We start from the raw sequence: 17,546 nt of genomic DNA on the forward strand, positions 1-17,546 counted from the left end.
GATGACATATGAAGGTGAAGGTAAGATTGAAGATGATGATTAAGTGTTTGTTTTTCCTTCTTCTAATTTTTAATTACAAATTTAATTCACAAGATTATTTATAAAACTAATAAAGCAATTTTTTTATTAAATAAAATATAGAAATAATCGATCCTCTGATTTTTTTTATACATCGGAAAGATAAATTGATCCCTCCAAGAATAGATCATTATAGGTTAAAATGTCTTTGTTTTAAAAAAATAAATTAAAATAGATTTGTTTAATGTTGCACAAGTTTTTTCTTGTGTATATTAGAGGCTCTGGTGAGAAGCCACACACAGATTAAAGCAGGGCTAATTAAGTATACATATGCATATAAATAGGGCATACAGATTGCTGATTGCATAGTGTGTGTACTGTTATTGGGCTTACAACTTTTATAGTCTTGTGGGCTTACCGAATTTGTGCTATTGGGCTAGGCGACCCATGACCTAAACGGGTCAAAATCTCATAATATATAAAGAGGACACCGCCCATGCGGTGGGGGGTCCAACACTTTTTTACTCATTTAGTACTTTGCCATATCTTGTGATTGCTTTCTAATTGCTTAGCCCTAACCGGAGTTCTTGACCGGAACATTGGCGCCCACCGTGGGGCCGAGGAATTCAATCCTAGGCTTCAAACTCACTGAAAATGGTGAATCGATCTGGAGCAAATGGAAGGGACAGTCATGTTAACCATGAAAATGTTCCGCCTGACATTCTACAACAGATCATGGCGGATCTAACTGATCTCCGCCAACACAATCAGCAACTGCAAACTCAACTTGCTGAAATCAATCAAGATCAGGGTCTGAACGAGGGCGATCGAAGAATGGCAGAGATGGTAGTAGATTTTCAACCGTTTACAGATGACATTGCAAATACCACCATATTATGGAGATTCTGACCCAAAGGATCATCTGGTGTACTTCAACACCAAGATGGTCATTGTGGTTGCATCAAATGCTTTGAAGTGTAAAATGTTTCCTTCTACTCTCAAAAATTCAGCAATGACTTGGTTTACCACGCTTCCACCGCGTTCAATTGCTGGATTTATGGATTTATCCGCGAAGTTTTTGTCGCAATTCTCAACTAGCCGCGCCCAGAAGGTGACTCATGCAGCTTTATTCAACGTGCAGCAAAGGCCCAATGAAAGTCTTCAATCTTTCATGGGGTGTTTCAATCAATTATCGGTTCATTTGGAGGATAAGATGCCAGAAATTTGCATAGCAGCTTTTGAACTGGGACTTCAATTAGGAAGCTTGAACAGCAGTTTAAGTCGTAAGCCCGTGGAAACGATGGCGGAACTGCGAAGTCGGGTACAAGGTTTCATTCGGGAGGAGCAAAGTGATCGCATCAAGAAAAACCGCAAGAATGCAGCGGTTACCGGCCAACAGCAGCAATCGGATTCAAAGAAGGCGACGGTTAATGATCCGCGTTCGGGCGAAGCGGTTACTAAAGGAGAGAGAAATTATAATAGTTCAAATCGTTTTGATAACCGCTCCAACCTTCGAAATCGTGTTCAGCCTTATGGAAATCGTGGTTAATTGCAATCGATGACGTGGAATAGAAACCAACAAGACAGGCCGACCCCACTTGCAGTTAATTTAACCGAAGCATTGCACATGTGCTTAGAGGCTAACACGATACGTTTCCCAAAACAATCGAAACGCGCACCAGGCAACGTGGACAGAAATAAATGGTGCGAATATCATCGAATTGCGGGACACAATACTGATGACTGTTTTACTTTAAAGAAGGAGATCGAGGCCTTGATAAAGGCAGGCTATATGCATCAACTTGAAGGGCGAAAGGAATCAGATGGAGCTGGAACTTCAACGAAGCGTGATGAGACAGGAAAGGAAATTGAAGAGGCAGAGCCAAAGAAGCAAGCTGGAGGTGAAACTAAAGGGCGTATTCATTCTATATTTGGAGGATTTTGGGGAGGAGGCATGACCAACTCTTCCAGAAAGAGGTATGTTCATTCTATAAATGCTGTGTATGCTAATGATTGGGGGAGTTGGGGAATCAACCAGCCAGATATTGTATTTACCGTCAAAGATTTTGAGGGAGTTCAGCCTCATGAAGATGATCCCATTGTGGTGATGTTAAAAATTGCTGATTATGACATTGAGAGGGTGTTGCTGGATCAAGGGAGTTCTGCAGATTTGATATATGGCGATGCATTTGAGAAACTTGGGCTTACAGAGGCTGATTTATTACCATATGATGGGGCGTTAGTTGGTTTCTCAGGTGAGAAAGTATTTGTTAGAGGGTATGTGGAGTTGAATACCGTATTTGGTGAAGGTAAAAATGAGAAAGCCTTTGCCATTAAGTTTCTTGTGGTACAGTGTACGCCACCATATAATGTGCTTATTGGAAGACCATCGCTCAACAAACTTGGGGCGATTATTTCAACAAGACATTTAACAGTCAAGTATCCATTGGATAAGGGTGGAGTTGGAACTTTGAAAGCTGATCAGGTGGTTGCTAGGAAATGCTATTCCGACAGTTTCAAGCAGTATGGTCACATGGGGAAAAGAGCAGTGAAGGAGGGACATAGAGTTTTTGGCGTGAATGTTGATCAGGATGAGGTTAGTTTGGACCCGAGAGAGGGTTTTTCAGATTTCAAAATGACTCCAGAGGAGGAAACAAAAACAGTTAAAGTGGGCGAAAGGAATTTGAAAGTCGGGGTAAACTTGACTCCAATCCAAGAAAGCAGACTGGTACAATTGTTAGCTGAGAACATGGACTTATTTGCTTGGAGCGCGCGGGATCTTCCGGGGATTGATCCAGAATTCATTTGCCACAAGTTGGCATTGAATCCTGGTGTGAAGCCAATCGCCCAGTTGAAACGTAAGATGGGCGCAGAAAAAGCACTTGCAGTGAAAACCGAAACTAACAAATTAATTGATGCAGGTTTTATCAGAGAAGTGAAGTATCCTACTTGGCTGGCTAATGTTGTTATGGTCAAAAAAAGTAATGGAAAATGGCGAATGTGCACGGATTATACAGATTTGAACAAACATTGCCCAAAAGATTCATATCCGCTTCCAAACATTGATAAATTGGTTGACAGGGCTTCAGGATTCGGAATGCTGAGTTTGATGGACGCGTACTCGGGCTATCATCAAATTCGCATGTATGCGCCAGATGAGGAGAAAACTGCATTTATGACAAATCAAGCAAATTATTGCTATCAAACTATGTCGTTTGGGCTTAAAAACGTAGGAGCTACGTATCAGAGGTTGATGGACAAGGTTTTCGAAAAGCAGGTAGGGCGCAACATGGAAATTTGCGTGGATGATATGGTGGTCAAGTCAGAGGAAATGGGCGGTCATTGTTTGGATTTAGCTGAAGCTTTTGGAGAAATCAGAAAACATTGCATGCGTTTGAATCCGGAGAAATGCTCTTTTGGGATTCAGAGTGGAAAATTTTTGGGCTTTATGATTACTCGAAGAGGAATTGAGGTTAATCCCGATAAGTGCAAGGCAATTCTGGACATGCAAAGCCCAACATCAGTGAAAGAAGTGCAGAAGCTAACAGGAAGAATTGCGGCTTTGTCACGATTTTTACCATGCTCGGGAAGTAAGGCGGCTCCATTCTTCCAGTGCTTGAGGAAGAACAAAGCTTTTCAATGGACAGATGAATGCGAGCAGGCTTTTCAAAATTTAAAGGAGCATCTGGCTAAGCCCCCCATATTGTCAAAACCAATTCCAGGTATTCCGCTATCAATTTTCATTTCCATATCAGATAATGCAGTGAGTTCTGTCTTATTGCAAGAATGTAAAGATGAATTGCGAATTATATACTTTGTGAGCCATGCTTTACAAGGGGATGAGTCAAGGTATCAAAAAATAGAAAAAGCTGCACTAGCTTTGATTGTCACTGCCCGAAAGTTGAGACCTTATTTTCAAGGTTTTCAAATCAAAGTCAAAACTGACTTTCCTCTACACCAAGTGCTGCAAAAGCCTGATTTAGCAGGGCGTATGGTTTCTTGGGATGTCGAATTATCAGAATTTGGTATAGTGTTTGAGAAGAAGGGACAGATAAAGGCACATGGCTTAATAGATTTTGTGAATGAGATGTCTCTAGAAGAGAGAGTATCAGAAGAAGTGGAATGGGTTTTGTCTGTTGATGGTTCGTCAAATGTGAAAGGAAGTGGAGCTGGCATAGTTTTGGAAGGTCCGGGCGGAGTGATTATTGAGCAATCTCTCAAGTTCGATTTTAAAGCAAGTAACAACCAAGCAGAGTATGAAGCAATCATAGCAGGAATGCAGCTGGCCAAAGAAATGAATGTGCGTTATCTTTTGATCAAAACTGATTCTCAGCTTGTGGCAAATCAGATCAAGGGAGAATACCAGGCGAAGGATGTTCAGTTGGCAAAGTATTTGGTGAAGGTTCAGGAATTGTTGAAACAGATGGACAGAGTTCAAGTTAATCATGTCCCAAGTGAGGAAAACACCAGGGCTGACATCTTATCCAAATTAGCAAGTACAAAAAAGCCAGGTAACAATAAGTCAGTGATTCAAGAAACTTTGAAGGGTCCAAGTGTAAGTGAAGGTGATGCTGTGATGGAAACGGGCGGAGCGGCTCTGGATTGGATGGATCGAATTCAAATGTGTTTGGAGGCGAAGGGTTCAGATCTAGCTTTGTTTTCAAAAGATCAGATTCGGGAAGCAAGTCACTACACAATGATGGGAGAGCAGCTTTACAGAAGGGGCGTTGGAGTTCCTTTGTTGAGATGCGTCAATAGAGAAGATGCAGAGAGAATTATGTTTGAAGTACATGAGGGAGTCTGTGCAAGTCACATAGGAGGAAGGTCTTTGGCTTCGAAAGTGCTGAGAGCAGGTTTTTATTGGCCAACTCTAAAGGGCGATTGTATGGAATATGTCAAAAAGTGTGACAAGTGCCAAGTCTTTGCTGATCTTCATAGGGCACCTCCAGAAGTTCTAAGTTCAATGAGTTCTTCATGGCCATTTGCAATGTGGGGCGTTGATATTTTGGGACCATTCACTCCAGCTGGGGCTCAAGTCAAGTTTGTTTTGGTAGCAGTGGATTATTTTACAAAGTGGATTGAAGCAGAATCAATGGCGAAGATTACAGCTGAGAAGGTTAAGAAGTTTTATTGGAGGAAGATAATCTGCAGGTTTGGAGTGCCAGCAACAATTGTTTCTGACAATGGAACACAGTTTACAAGAAGGAAAGTCAGAGATTTTTGTGCAGAAATGAGAATTGAAACGCGATTTGCCTCAGTGGAACACCCACAATCCAATGGGCAGGTTGAAGCAGCAAACAAGGTGATTTTGAATGGTGTGAAGAAGAGATTGGGCGAAGCAAAAGGATTATGGGCTGACGAATTGATCACAGTGGTTTGGGCTTACAACACAACACCCCAATCCACTACTGGAGAAACGCCTTTCAAGCTTGCTTACGGAGTTGATGCAATGATCCCAGTGGAAATACAAGACATGACTTTTCGAGTGGCAACGTATGAGGAGAACCAAAATCGAGAAAATGTTCTAGTGGATTTGAATTTGGCAGATGAAGTGAAAGAAGAAGTTCGTTTAAGGGAGGCTGCGGTCAAACAAAGGTCAGAAAGGCGTTACAATACTCGAGTGGTGCCCAGAAGCATGAAAGTGGGCGATTTGGTATTGCGCAAACACTACTAGAAAAAGGACTTTTCACATCAGGGTTTTCACAACGGTGGAAGAAATACCTGATGTGAAAGATAACGCGGTGGCAATATTGAAATTATAGTGAACTTTTATGATAGTTTTCACATCAGTTGGGAATATGTCTGATGTGGAAAATAATTAGTAAAGACTTTTTTACAACGGTGAATATAATAACCGATGTGAAAGCTAAACACGGTGGCATTTTTGAAATTTTGATGAAATATATTTAACATCAGTGGTAGTATAACCGTTGGGAAAAGTCTTTCAAGATATCACAAATTCACAAACAAACACTGAATCCCTAATTTGCTTTCACGACCTAAACACCAATTCTCTGAAGCTCTCCTTCCTTCCTTCCACGGCCTCACTTTCAGACCACCGATTCTCTGAAGCTCTCCATCGCCGTCGTCCTCGCCTTCCCATGAATCCTCCTCTAATCCTCGCCTAATCCGCCCGAGTGGCCCGCGATCGTTGGCCACACCGGCACCGATGACGCGAACGAGTTCTGATTCAGAGGGTTGCTGCCCTAATCCAAACCCCTCTTCTCCCTCCTCTCCGCCGTCGACCGCCTCTCCCTCGCTCAACAATTTCAAAGGTTTGTCAAGAGCTCACTGACCGCGTCGAGGATCTGGGGCTATAGAAGCTAGGGCATCTTGTTCACAGTGGTGGTGGAAGCGAGCGAAAGAGAAGAAGAATGGAGGGAGCAGAAGAAGGAGTGGAGATGATGCTGGATTCCAAGGACATGCAACAACAGAGCAAAGCCTTCGACAAGCTCACTGAGGGCGTCGAGGATCGCCAGGTCGATTCCACTCGCGTTCAAAAGGTACCTTTCATTCAATCCAACAATACCCTTTTCCCATTCACCTCGCAAAATCGATTCCCTTTTGTTGTTTATGTGTGTTGCGTGTAATGGGTATGCGGTGATTTTGCAGGCCATGGCTTCCATTGCTACACCTGCTGAAGTTGATTGGAACGATTCAGTGTTTTAATGTCCATGTGATTGCAATACATAGTAATATAATCATTATTCGACAACTTAGTGTAGGGTAAAACTGCTGAGTCATAATAGTTCAATTTGTACCTGTGCTATTTCATTTTGGCCTTATGTTTGAAATCCTTTCATCAGAGAATGAAGAAGATCTTTTCATCGGAGACCATGGACATCCCCGACGGCGTGAGCATCAAGGTTGAAGGCCCTCGTGGGGATTTCCAGCTCATCACCGATGAGAACGGCAAGAAGAAGCTCAAGATCGAGGCCTGGTTCGGTACCCACAAGATGAGGCTCATCTATGCCCATTTTCCCATCAATGCTAGCATCACTAATCACAACAAGGGCATCAAGATCCATAGCTTTCTACTTTTCGTTCACCCTAAACCCTATGTTCAACTCCTTTGATGATTTCCGTTAAGATTGGTATATGGGTCAGATAACAATGTTCATTTTCAGTCATCTTAGTTTCTCATTTGCTTGCTTGTTTAACTGGTTAAGTGCTGATCATTTTTTATTTTTTATTAACTTTGAACTGTGCATTTGTGTCAATAATGTGCTTTTTTTCAAGTAATTTAATTTTGCATTCGTTTGTTCGTTTAGTTGGGTAATTCAAGTCTGATTTTTCTTGTTGATTAATTGAACTATGGATTTTGTCATTGTGCGATTAGGTGAGGAAAGTGGATATGCTTGATGGAGTTTCCATTGTGCAATCTGAGAAGGTGAAGGATGAGTTGGTTTTCGATGGAAATGACATTGAGCTTGTTTCTAGGTCATGTGCCCTTATCAATCAGGTACAGTTTTTTTTCATTCTATGGATACATGCTAATGCCTGACTTTGTTGTTGTCTAATTTTTGTCTTGCTTGGATTTTAATTTTGGTTATTTTGTTGTTTTTGTTACATAAATGCCATGTTAAGAACAAGGATATCAGGAAGTTTCTTGATGGTATTTATGTTAGTGAGAAGGGGACCGCATTAATAAAGAAGGTACTTTTTTATCACCTTTTAAGTTCATTGATGATTTCTGTAAAGATTGTAATATATGATAGATAGTAATATTCATTTTCAGTGATCTTAATTTCTAATTTGCTTGTTTGTTTAACTGCTCATTTTGAATTCCTTGCTTTTTTCCTAGCTAGAGAATGATTTTTTGAAGAGAGATAAAAGTGGTGGTTATTTGAAAAGAGTTGTGTGTGAGAGTTATTTCTAGAACTGTTAAGAATCATGGCTAGTTTCATTTAGCTGGAAAACATGTGTATGATCTGAACAAATTCTGGATTTGTTGCTGGAAGGGTAGGCTGGTGTAAAGGCATCCCTATGCTTTTCTGAGACATGTATCTGTATATTTGATTCTATATAGTACTTGATACTTGTTGATAAAGTTAAGAAGAGTAATGTGTATGTTGTGCTTGCCTGTTAGGAAGCCTGAAAGATACTCAAGCGTTTATGTGATATACTCACCCGTTGGCTTAAAAAGAAACCTTTGGAGAACCCATTGATGTGGAGATTATAGGAAGCCTGAGAGATGCTCAAGCTTTTTCTCGTAATCATGCTCACAAAGACACTGGTAATTGAGAGTTGATACATGAATTTTAGCATTCTTTGTATAGAAATTATGTTATCAGTACTATTGCAGCTGGACTTGATGGAATTCGTTTAGCTATTTCTACTGCCACTCGTTTAGCTATATTGATATTGATTCCTCTCCCACATCGGTGACTGTCTCTGGCCAGATTATTTTATGAGGTCTCACATTTACCCAAATCTTTTCTCTTTTTTTTTATTTGCAAAAACAAGCACTCCTTCATGCTGCTAATTCTGATTACCAAAGTTTCATAATCATCGTTTGCTCATAAAATTCACAGAGCCTCATCCATGTCCATAAAAGCATGATCTGAGTTTTTTTATTGTTGCAGGCCTCAATTGTCATTTTAGAAATTCACATCCCTCACTCCTTAACTGTTTACCTACATCATTTTGTATTTGGCTTTTCATTTTTCTGTCATTTAACAATTTCAGTGTTAGCTGCTTCTTGCTTTTCAATTTTTTATTCTCTTTTAGCCATCCTGATTTAACTCCTGTTTTTAATTTTCAATTGTTTAACCTGCATCTATGTAGAAAAGTTAAGTTTGCAATGGATCAATGTAAATAAATGAGAAAGCTGAAGTTTGTTGATTTAGTTCTCTATTTCTCCCTCATCTTTATTCTTATATTCTTCCATATGTAGGTGGTGAAAAAGATCGTTATGGGGAAAAAGATTGGAGCATGTATTTAGTAGAAAGTCTAAATTAAGGGTATGTGTTTATCTAATATCTATACTTGCAGTTTTTGTGCATCAGATTCATTATGTAATGAATGAGCTAGTTATACTGGTTGAGAGATAGTTAGTGCAATGTACTAATGAAGGGTTAGCTAATGAAAATAATATTCATCCACTTTCTCTCATTTCCTTCTATGTTAGGTTAACAGTGTGTGCTACTTCACTTTCTGTAACTAGAACTTTGGAAAGTTAAATTAGTTATGACCTAATTATATGAACTATTTCTGAATGGAAAATGTGCTAGGTATGACTTTTTAATTGATTCCAAACATAACTGGTTTTGTTTTTTTTTTTAAAAAAAAAAAGACTTTTCACATCGGTTTTGGAATAAACCGATGTGAAATGTGTAGTTTTCACATCGGGTATTTGATTCCACCGATGTGAAATACACGTACAGATTTAAAAAAGAAATTACTAAACAGACTTTTCACATCGGTTGCGGCATAAACCGATGTGAAATGTGTAGTTTTCACATTGGGTATTTGATTCCACCGATGTGAAATACACGTGCAGATTTGAAAAAGAAATTACTAAACATACTTTTAACATCGGTTGCGGCATAAACCGATGTGAAATGTGTAGTTTTCACATCGGCTGTGTACCCGATGTGAAAAGGTGTGGACATACCACATCACCTTTGCTTACATCGGTTGTATACCCGATGTGAAAAGTACTTTTCGCCCGATGTGAAAAGTACTTTTTGTAGTAGTGAGAAAGGCAAAGAGTTCAACTGATTCAAAGCTGACACCTAACTGGGAAGGTCCGTATAGGACAAGGAGCTTACCATTTGAAGGAGTTATCTGGGCGCGGGGTTCCAAGAGCATGGAATGCACAACACTTGCGCTACTACGACAGTTGAAGTTGTGTTCTGTTGTTTCGTTCCAGTTTGTTTTATTCTGTTCAAAGACTACGTTGTGTTTGTGTGCTTTGTGGTTTCTGTACTTGTTTAAGTGTCAAGACTATGTGGTTGTCTATTAAGACTTAGTAGCATGCACTCTTTTCTCTACCCAGTAGAGAGAGTTTTTAAAGAGGCATGATGTTATATTTTAATGAAAAAAAACAGGTATGCACTCTTTTCTCTACCCCAGGCGGGAGAGTTTTTAACGAGGCATAACCTTTAAAAATTTCTTGAGTGCTTTGTTAGCATTTAAGTTACTCTTCAACTTAAGTCTATCAATTGGGCGATTCCAGGCAATTGAGAAAGAGTAAGTCTCTTAAAACTAGAGCATTTGGCCACGAATTCATAAGCACAGCCTTAACTTGGATTAAGCTTGTCCAACTTAAGCACAAAGCCTCCAAGCGAGCAAACTGATGTATTAGAACAAATTACGCTTCTGATCTTTTTCTTTTTGATTCAATTCAAAAATGCAAAGGCCTTATGAATTCAAAGAATAGTGCTAAAGAAACATAACAATTTTCTACCTTATGAAAATTTGATAAAGCTCAACGCTTGAAGTTTAAAAGAAGTCATCAAGGTTTTCTTTGTGTAAAAAAAAAAAAAAACTTGTTAAGCCCAACGCGTTGGAGATAAAAGAATCCAGATGAAAGGTATCTTCGCAGTGAATTATTTTCATATTGTCATATTGTTGATTTAATACTTTAAGGCTGAAAAGCATATAACCTGTGAGTTATATTTTTAGGCTATATAAGAAGAGAGGGAAGATATTAGATGAGAGGGGAGATGTTGATTTGGAACTTAGAGATGATACTGAAATCTTTAACTTAAACACGCTTGCATTAATATTAAAGGGGGCGTTACAATCTGATTAAAAGAGGGTATGCAGGAAATAAGAAAGCAGGAAACTAATTTCAACCGTTTGGTATAAGACCAACGGGAAACAAAATGTCATTTTGATTTTTCCTAAGTCAAGGGGCTAATTTCTTTCCCCTTCGCCTTCTTAGTTGTTGTTGTTACCTTTGTCATTATTCTTTTCTTCTTCTTATTCTTCTTCTTCTTCGCCTTCCTCTTCTTCCTCTTCTTCAAAGTTGGGCGCAATTAGTTTTCCATCCATAATCCTAGCATAAGGATCGCTGCCTTCAGTCTTGATGGGCAGGTCAGGATTGAGAAATAGAATTTGTTCCTTGGCTTTAGCAAAGCCGGCTTCAAGTTGGGATAGGATTGAGGTTTTCAGAGAGGCCGCTTCGGCAGAGAGATCATCAACAGTCTTCTTCAAAGTTTGTTTTTCTGAGGCCCAAGAGTTCGCCTCTTCCTTCATTTTCTGAGTTTCTTCTTCCTTCGCCTTCAGTAAGGCTTCACCTGCTTCCAAAGTCTTTTTCAGTTTTTCGAGATCTAAAGCCAGATCCGCGGCTTTCTTCTCGTGGGCTTTGTTAGATTTCTCTAACAACTTCATGGCGGATTTCAATTTTTCATTCTCTTTTTCTTTGTCTTCAAGTTTCTTCGCGCTAGAAAGTTCATCAAAGCTGTTGGACTCATTCTCTATCATTTTGGAAATAGCAGCAATTTCCAAACTTTTGGTCATGACAGCTTGACAGGCCTCCTGAAGCCCAATTTTCCTTATCTTTTCCCTATCAGCTTCAAACACAAGGTTTGTATCCACAAGGGAGTTGAAGTTGATTCGGGAATCCCACAAGGAGGTGACTTCCTCTGAAGTCATATCCTCAAACTCTTTCAGTTCGTACTTCCACGAGGGGGGCGGAGCACTGGAAGAACCATGCTGATTCACCCCTTTGGCTACAAATTTTTCCAGTGAAGTTTGTATGGTGGTTTTCTCGGCGGACTTCTCAGAATTTTGATTTCTTTTTCTTCTTTTTTGGGCTGGATTCTTCTCCGTTTCAGAGTGACTCCCTTCAGGTTCAGTCAGAGTTTTAGCAGGGGATTATTTCTTCTTCAGCGCTTGTTGTTCGCGGCGGAACCGGAGGATATCATCTTCAGAAAGGCGAGACATCTTCGCTGAAGTAAGAAGAAAAAAGAGAACAACAATTAAGGCTATGTACAAGAGAATGGGCGAATCAAGTTAAAAAGAATGTTCTTACCAACAAATTGGGCTAAGTTTCTTTTCTTGAACGCTTCATAGAAATCATAAAGGTTTAAGTGAATCGTTGACAAGAAGTCAACTTCGAAATTTTCATCAAGGGTGAGAGAGGATTCAGGAACTTTGTGGATAAGCTGGGGCTTATCGGTCCAATAAAAGGGGAATCGAGGGGTTCCATCATCAAAGTAGAAAACATCTCTACTTTGTTCAGATTCTTTTAGTTTGAAAAACTTGGCTTTCCAGTGTTTAAAGTTGCTTCTAAAGAGGGTGAATACCCCGCGTCCCCTGGCAGAGGATAAGGAAATATATTCGCCCTTCACCTTCATGTCGGTAGTTTCAAAAAAGGAGAAAAACTTTTTGCAGGTTGGTACTATGCCTAGGCAGATGCACAATAATTCAAAGGCTCGAAAGTAAGCCCAACCATTAGCGGAGAGTTGAGTAGGGGCGATGTTCATTAAGGTTAAGCTTGAGTAGGTAAAATCAGGAAGGGGGAGTTTGTACTCAAGGTCTTGAAACATAGTTTTAAAGAAGTAAGTGTGATTTTTACCATTAGGGTTAGGTTTACCGAAACAGCAGGGTTCGTCAGGGGCGCAGGTCACTATATGTCTAGATGTGTGTCATTACCGTCAGCCCTAAAATTATATTTGGTTATCAAATCCATCACTTTGGGGATAGTACGAAATTCGCTGTATCTAGTAGAAGTTGTCCGTCAGATCCATAAGGAGTCAGCGGCTGGAGACTCTTTACGGTTCTTAGGTGATTTACGAGGATTTTTTGCAACCATTTTTTAGAGCAAGGTTTCCTGAAAATCAAGAGGAAATGAGGTTTTGTCAGGTAGGAGTTTTCTGTGAGTGAGTGAGGAAGTAGGTTAGGTAACTCAGTTTTAAGTTTTGGGGAAAAATATCTGATTGCAGAAAGTGCTAGGGTGATTTTAAGTTCAACAGAAGCAAAGTTTAAGAGAAACGAGAGTAGACAGGATATGAAAAATAGAAGGGATGAATAAAAGTTGAGAGGAAGAAGAGATTACCAGGAATGGAGGTGGCGAGATCTGGAAGGAGATGAGAAGTGTTTCTGGTGAAATCCCCAGAAATTCTTCAAGCACTTGGAAGTAAGCAGAGGACGCTTTTTAAGTTTAGGAGAAATTACTTGAGAGATAGAAAATAAGAGCTGGTAAGAAAGAGGATTGGATAGCGTTTTTATAGATAGGAAGTGTAAGATCAAGTTTTGATCTAGTAGTACAACTCTATGTTTTGATGATTACAAGTTAACCTTTTGATATGAACAATTGTGGTACTCTAACGTGTTTTTCTGAGTGTGCTATTTACAGGCTCTGACCTCAACTCAATCTCACACAAATCAGAAGCACTGTGTATAAAGAGCGACCCAAGCAACGCTTTCGCATTCACCATGTTCAGTATGAACAGTGGAAAAGCTTCAGAAGTTCTGAAGTTATACAAACTCTGATGTGGACTCAGTCACTAGAAGTTCTGAAGATCCAGAAAGTCTGATAACCAAGAAACACTGAAGGCTCAGATATTCTGATGGTGTAGAAGACTCTGAAGATCCAGAAGCTGATTAGTGAAGTTCTGATGTCCAGAAGCAAGATACTCTGAAGACCATGTACTTCCCTCTGAGTTCAGAATCAGAAGAAACAATGGTCAGAGGATCTGGGCTTTCCCTCTGACTCTGATCAACCGGCTTCACAAGTTCCAATATGAAGCATTCCCCTGATCAGAAGTCTCCTAGGTTTAAAGGTCAAGTCGCTATCCAAGTACAAAAGCAACTGTACCTTCCTGACGACCTACCTAACAGTCTCAGACACAGCAGAAGCTGGATTTTCCAGAACTGCCCTCCAACGGTAGCATTTTCCATGCAACGCTCAACCCTAATCCTTGGAGTATATAAAGAGGCTGAAGACTGAAAGAAGCGGCTAGAAGCATTCACATACGCGCAAGACAAATTCAAATTCTTCTAAGCTTTCTTTCATCTGAAATTCATTGAGTTTACTATTAGCTTTTTAGAAGCCAATCTCTTGTAAACAATTCTTTGATAAACAGTTTGTTTAGTTCCTTTAGGAGATCAAGGTTGATCGGATCCTAGAGAAGACTAAGAGAGTGAATCTTAGTGTGAGCTAAGTCAGTGTAATTGTTAGTCACTTGTAGGTTTCAAGTGCAGTTGTAACTCTTACCTGATTAGTGGATTGCCTTCATTCTAAGAAGGAAGAAATCACCTTAACGGGTGGACTGGAGTAGCTTGAGTGATTTATCAAGTGAACCAGGATAAAATCCTTGTGTGCTTTTCTATCTCTTATCTTTAGCACTTAAGTTCTCGAAAGATTTGTCAAAATCTTTAAGGTGGAAGCTTTATACTGATAACGTTATTCAAACCCCCCCCCCCCTTTCTACCGTTTTTCATACCTTCAATTGGTATCAGAGCGCAAGTTCTGATTACCACACCTAAAAGTGTTCAGTGATCCGGGCCGGTGTGAAAAAAATGGCTGCCACCACCAGTGAAACTCAAAGAGATGGTTACAATGCAAAGCCTCCTATGTTCGACGGTCAAAGGTTCGAATATTGGAAAGATAGACTGGAAAGTTTCTTTCTGGGTTTCGATGCAGATCTCTGGGATATTATTGTGGATGGCTACGAGCGTCCAATTGATGCAGATGGCAAGAAGATCCCAAGGTCAGATATGACTGCAGATCAAAAGAAACTGTACTCACAACATCACAAAGCAAGAGAAATTCTTCTAAGTGCTATTTCCTATGAAGAGTACCAGAAGATTACAGATCGTGAGTTTGCGAAAGGCATTTTCGAATCTCTGAAGATGTCTCATGAAGGAAACAAGAAAGTCAAAGAATCAAAGGCATTGTCTTTGATCCAAAAGTATGAATCCTTCATCATGGAGCCAAATGAGTCCATTGAAGAAATGTTCTCCAGATTTCAGTTGCTTGTAGCTGGCATACGACCTCTCAACAAGAGCTACACAACAAAAGATCATGTCATAAGGGTCATCAGGTGTCTTCCTGAAAGTTGGATGCCTTTAGTGACTTCAATAGAGCTCACGAGAGATGTTGAGAATATGAGTTTAGAAGAACTCATCAGCATTTTGAAATGCCATGAGCTGAAGCGCTCAGAGATGCAAGATCTGAGGAAAAAGTCCATAGCCTTAAAATCTAAATCTGAAAAGGCTAAGGCTGAGAAGTCAAAAGCTCTTCAAGCTGAAGAAGAGGAATCTGAAGAAGCATCAGAAGATTCTGATGAAGATGAGCTGACTCTGATCTCCAAGAGACTCAATCGCATCTGGAAGCACAGGCAGAGCAAATACAAAGGCTCTGGAAAGGCAAAAGGAAAGTCTGAATCCTCAGGTCAGAAGAAGTCCTCACTTAAGGAAGTCACATGCTTTGAGTGCAAAGAATCAGGGCACTACAAAAGTGACTGTCCAAAGTTGAAGAAGGACAAGAAGCCAAAGAAGCACTTCAAGACAAAGAAGAGTCTGATGGTGACATTTGATGAATCAGAGTCAGAGGATGTTGACTCTGATGGTGAAGTCCAAGGACTCATGGCTATTGTCAAAGACAAGGAAGCAGAGTCAAAGGGAGCTGTTGACTCTGACTCAGAATCAGAAGGAGATCCTAACTCAGACGATGAAAATGAGATATCCTTGATAGCTCCACTGAAACACCAATCATGGTATCTGGACAGTGGATGCTCGCGTCACATGACGGGAGAAAGGCGTATGTTCCGAGAGCTGAAACTTAAGCCTGGAGGCGAAGTTGGCTTTGGAGGAAATGAAAAGGGTAAAATTGTTGGTACTGGTACTATTTGTGTAGATAATAGTCCATGCATTGATAATGTGTTATTGGTAGACGGCTTAACACATAACTTATTGTCTATAAGTCAATTAGCTGACAAGGGTTATGATGTTATATTCAATCAAAAGTCCTGCCGGGCTGTAAGTCAAATCGATGGCTCTGTTCTGTTTAACAGCAAGAGGAAGAACAACATTTATAAGATCAGATTATCTGAGTTGGAGGCTCAGAATGTGAAGTGCCTTCTGTCTGTTAATGAAGAGCAGTGGGTATGGCATAGACGGTTAGGGCATGCCAGTATGAGAAAGATTTCTCAGCTGAGCAAGCTAAACCTTGTCAGGGGCTTACCCAATCTGAAGTTCGCTTCAGACGCTCTTTGTGAAGCATGTCAGAAAGGCAAATTCACAAAAGTCCCTTTCAAGGCAAAGAATGTTGTCTCAACCTCAAGGCCGTTGGAACTTCTGCATATCGACCTTTTTGGACCAGTGAAAACTGAGTCTATAGGTGGCAAGAGATATGGGATGGTTATCGTTGATGACTATACCCGCTGGACATGGGTAAAGTTTCTAACCCGCAAGGATGAGTCTCATGCTGTGTTCTCTACCTTCATTGCTCAAGTGCAAAACGAGAAGGCTTGTAGGATTGTGCGTGTCAGAAGTGACCATGGTGGAGAGTTTGAGAATGACAAGTTTGAGAGTCTGTTTGATTCCTATGGAATTGCACATGATTTCTCTTGTCCCAGAACTCCTCAACAAAATGGTGTTGTTGAGAGGAAGAACAGAACTCTTCAGGAGATGGCTAGAACCATGCTCCAAGAAACTTGCATGGCTAAGCACTTTTGGGCAGAGGCAGTAAATACAGCATGTTACATTCAGAACAGAATCTCTGTGAGACCAATTCTGAATAAGACTCCTTATGAATTGTGGAAGAACATAAAACCCAACATTTCTTATTTTCATCCTTTTGGCTGTGTTTGTTATGTTCTCAATACTAAGGATAGATTGCATAAATTTGATGCTAAGTCTTCTAAGTGTCTATTACTTGGTTATTCTGAGAGATCTAAAGGTTTTAGATTTTATAATACTGATGCTAAGACTATTGAAGAATCTATTCATGTTAGATTTGACGATAAGCTTGACTCTGACCAGTCAAAGCTAGTTGAGAAGTTTGCAGATTTAAGCATTAATGTTTCTGACAAAGGCAAAGCTCCAGAGGAAGCTGAGCCAGAGGAAGATGAACCAGAGGAAGAAGCTGGTCCCTCTAACTCACAAACTCTGAAGAAGAGCAGAATCACTGCAGCTCATCCTAAGGAATTGATTCTGGGCAACAAAGACGAACCAGTCAGAACCAGATCTGCCTTCAGACCCTCTGAAGAGACCTTGCTCAGTCTGAAAGGATTGGTGTCCTTAATTGAACCCAAGTCCATAGATGAAGCTCTTCAGGACAAGGATTGGATTCTGGCCATGGAAGAAGAACTGAATCAATTCTCCAAGAACGATGTTTGGAGCTTAGTGAAGAAGCCTGAGAGTGTCCATGTAATTGGAACAAAATGGGTATTCAGAAACAAGCTGAATGAGAAAGGAGATGTAGTCAGAAACAAGGCAAGGCTAGTTGCTCAAGGCTACAGCCAGCAGGAAGGAATAGACTACACTGAAACATTTGCTCCAGTAGCAAGACTGAAGGCAATCAGACTGTTGATCTCTTTTTCAGTGAATCACAACATAGTTTTACATCA

The 17,546-nt window shown here is 40.2% G+C and overlaps 2 protein-coding genes across 2 annotated transcripts; both read left to right on the forward strand.

The window, feature by feature from the left end:
* Positions 1–961: 961 nt before the first annotated feature.
* LOC130736005 (uncharacterized) lies at positions 962–1,567 on the forward strand. Its single transcript, XM_057587868.1, has one exon. The coding sequence runs from the start codon at positions 962–964 to the stop codon at positions 1,565–1,567; it is 606 nt and encodes a 201-aa protein (XP_057443851.1).
* A 5,260-nt stretch (positions 1,568–6,827) lies between these two features.
* On the forward strand, positions 6,828–9,181 carry LOC130735234 (60S ribosomal protein L9-like). Its single transcript, XM_057587308.1, has 6 exons — positions 6,828–7,061; positions 7,358–7,480; positions 7,606–7,674; positions 7,823–8,433; positions 8,915–8,981; positions 9,149–9,181. Exons 1-4 carry the CDS (start codon positions 6,828–6,830, stop codon positions 7,895–7,897), a joined length of 501 nt encoding a protein of 166 aa, XP_057443291.1. The 3' UTR covers positions 7,898–8,433; positions 8,915–8,981; positions 9,149–9,181.
* Positions 9,182–17,546: the final 8,365 nt, after the last annotated feature.

The sequence above is a fragment of the Lotus japonicus genome, chromosome 2, assembly GCF_012489685.1.
Source record: "Lotus japonicus ecotype B-129 chromosome 2, LjGifu_v1.2".
In the NCBI taxonomy this organism is placed as follows: domain Eukaryota; kingdom Viridiplantae; phylum Streptophyta; class Magnoliopsida; order Fabales; family Fabaceae; genus Lotus; species Lotus japonicus.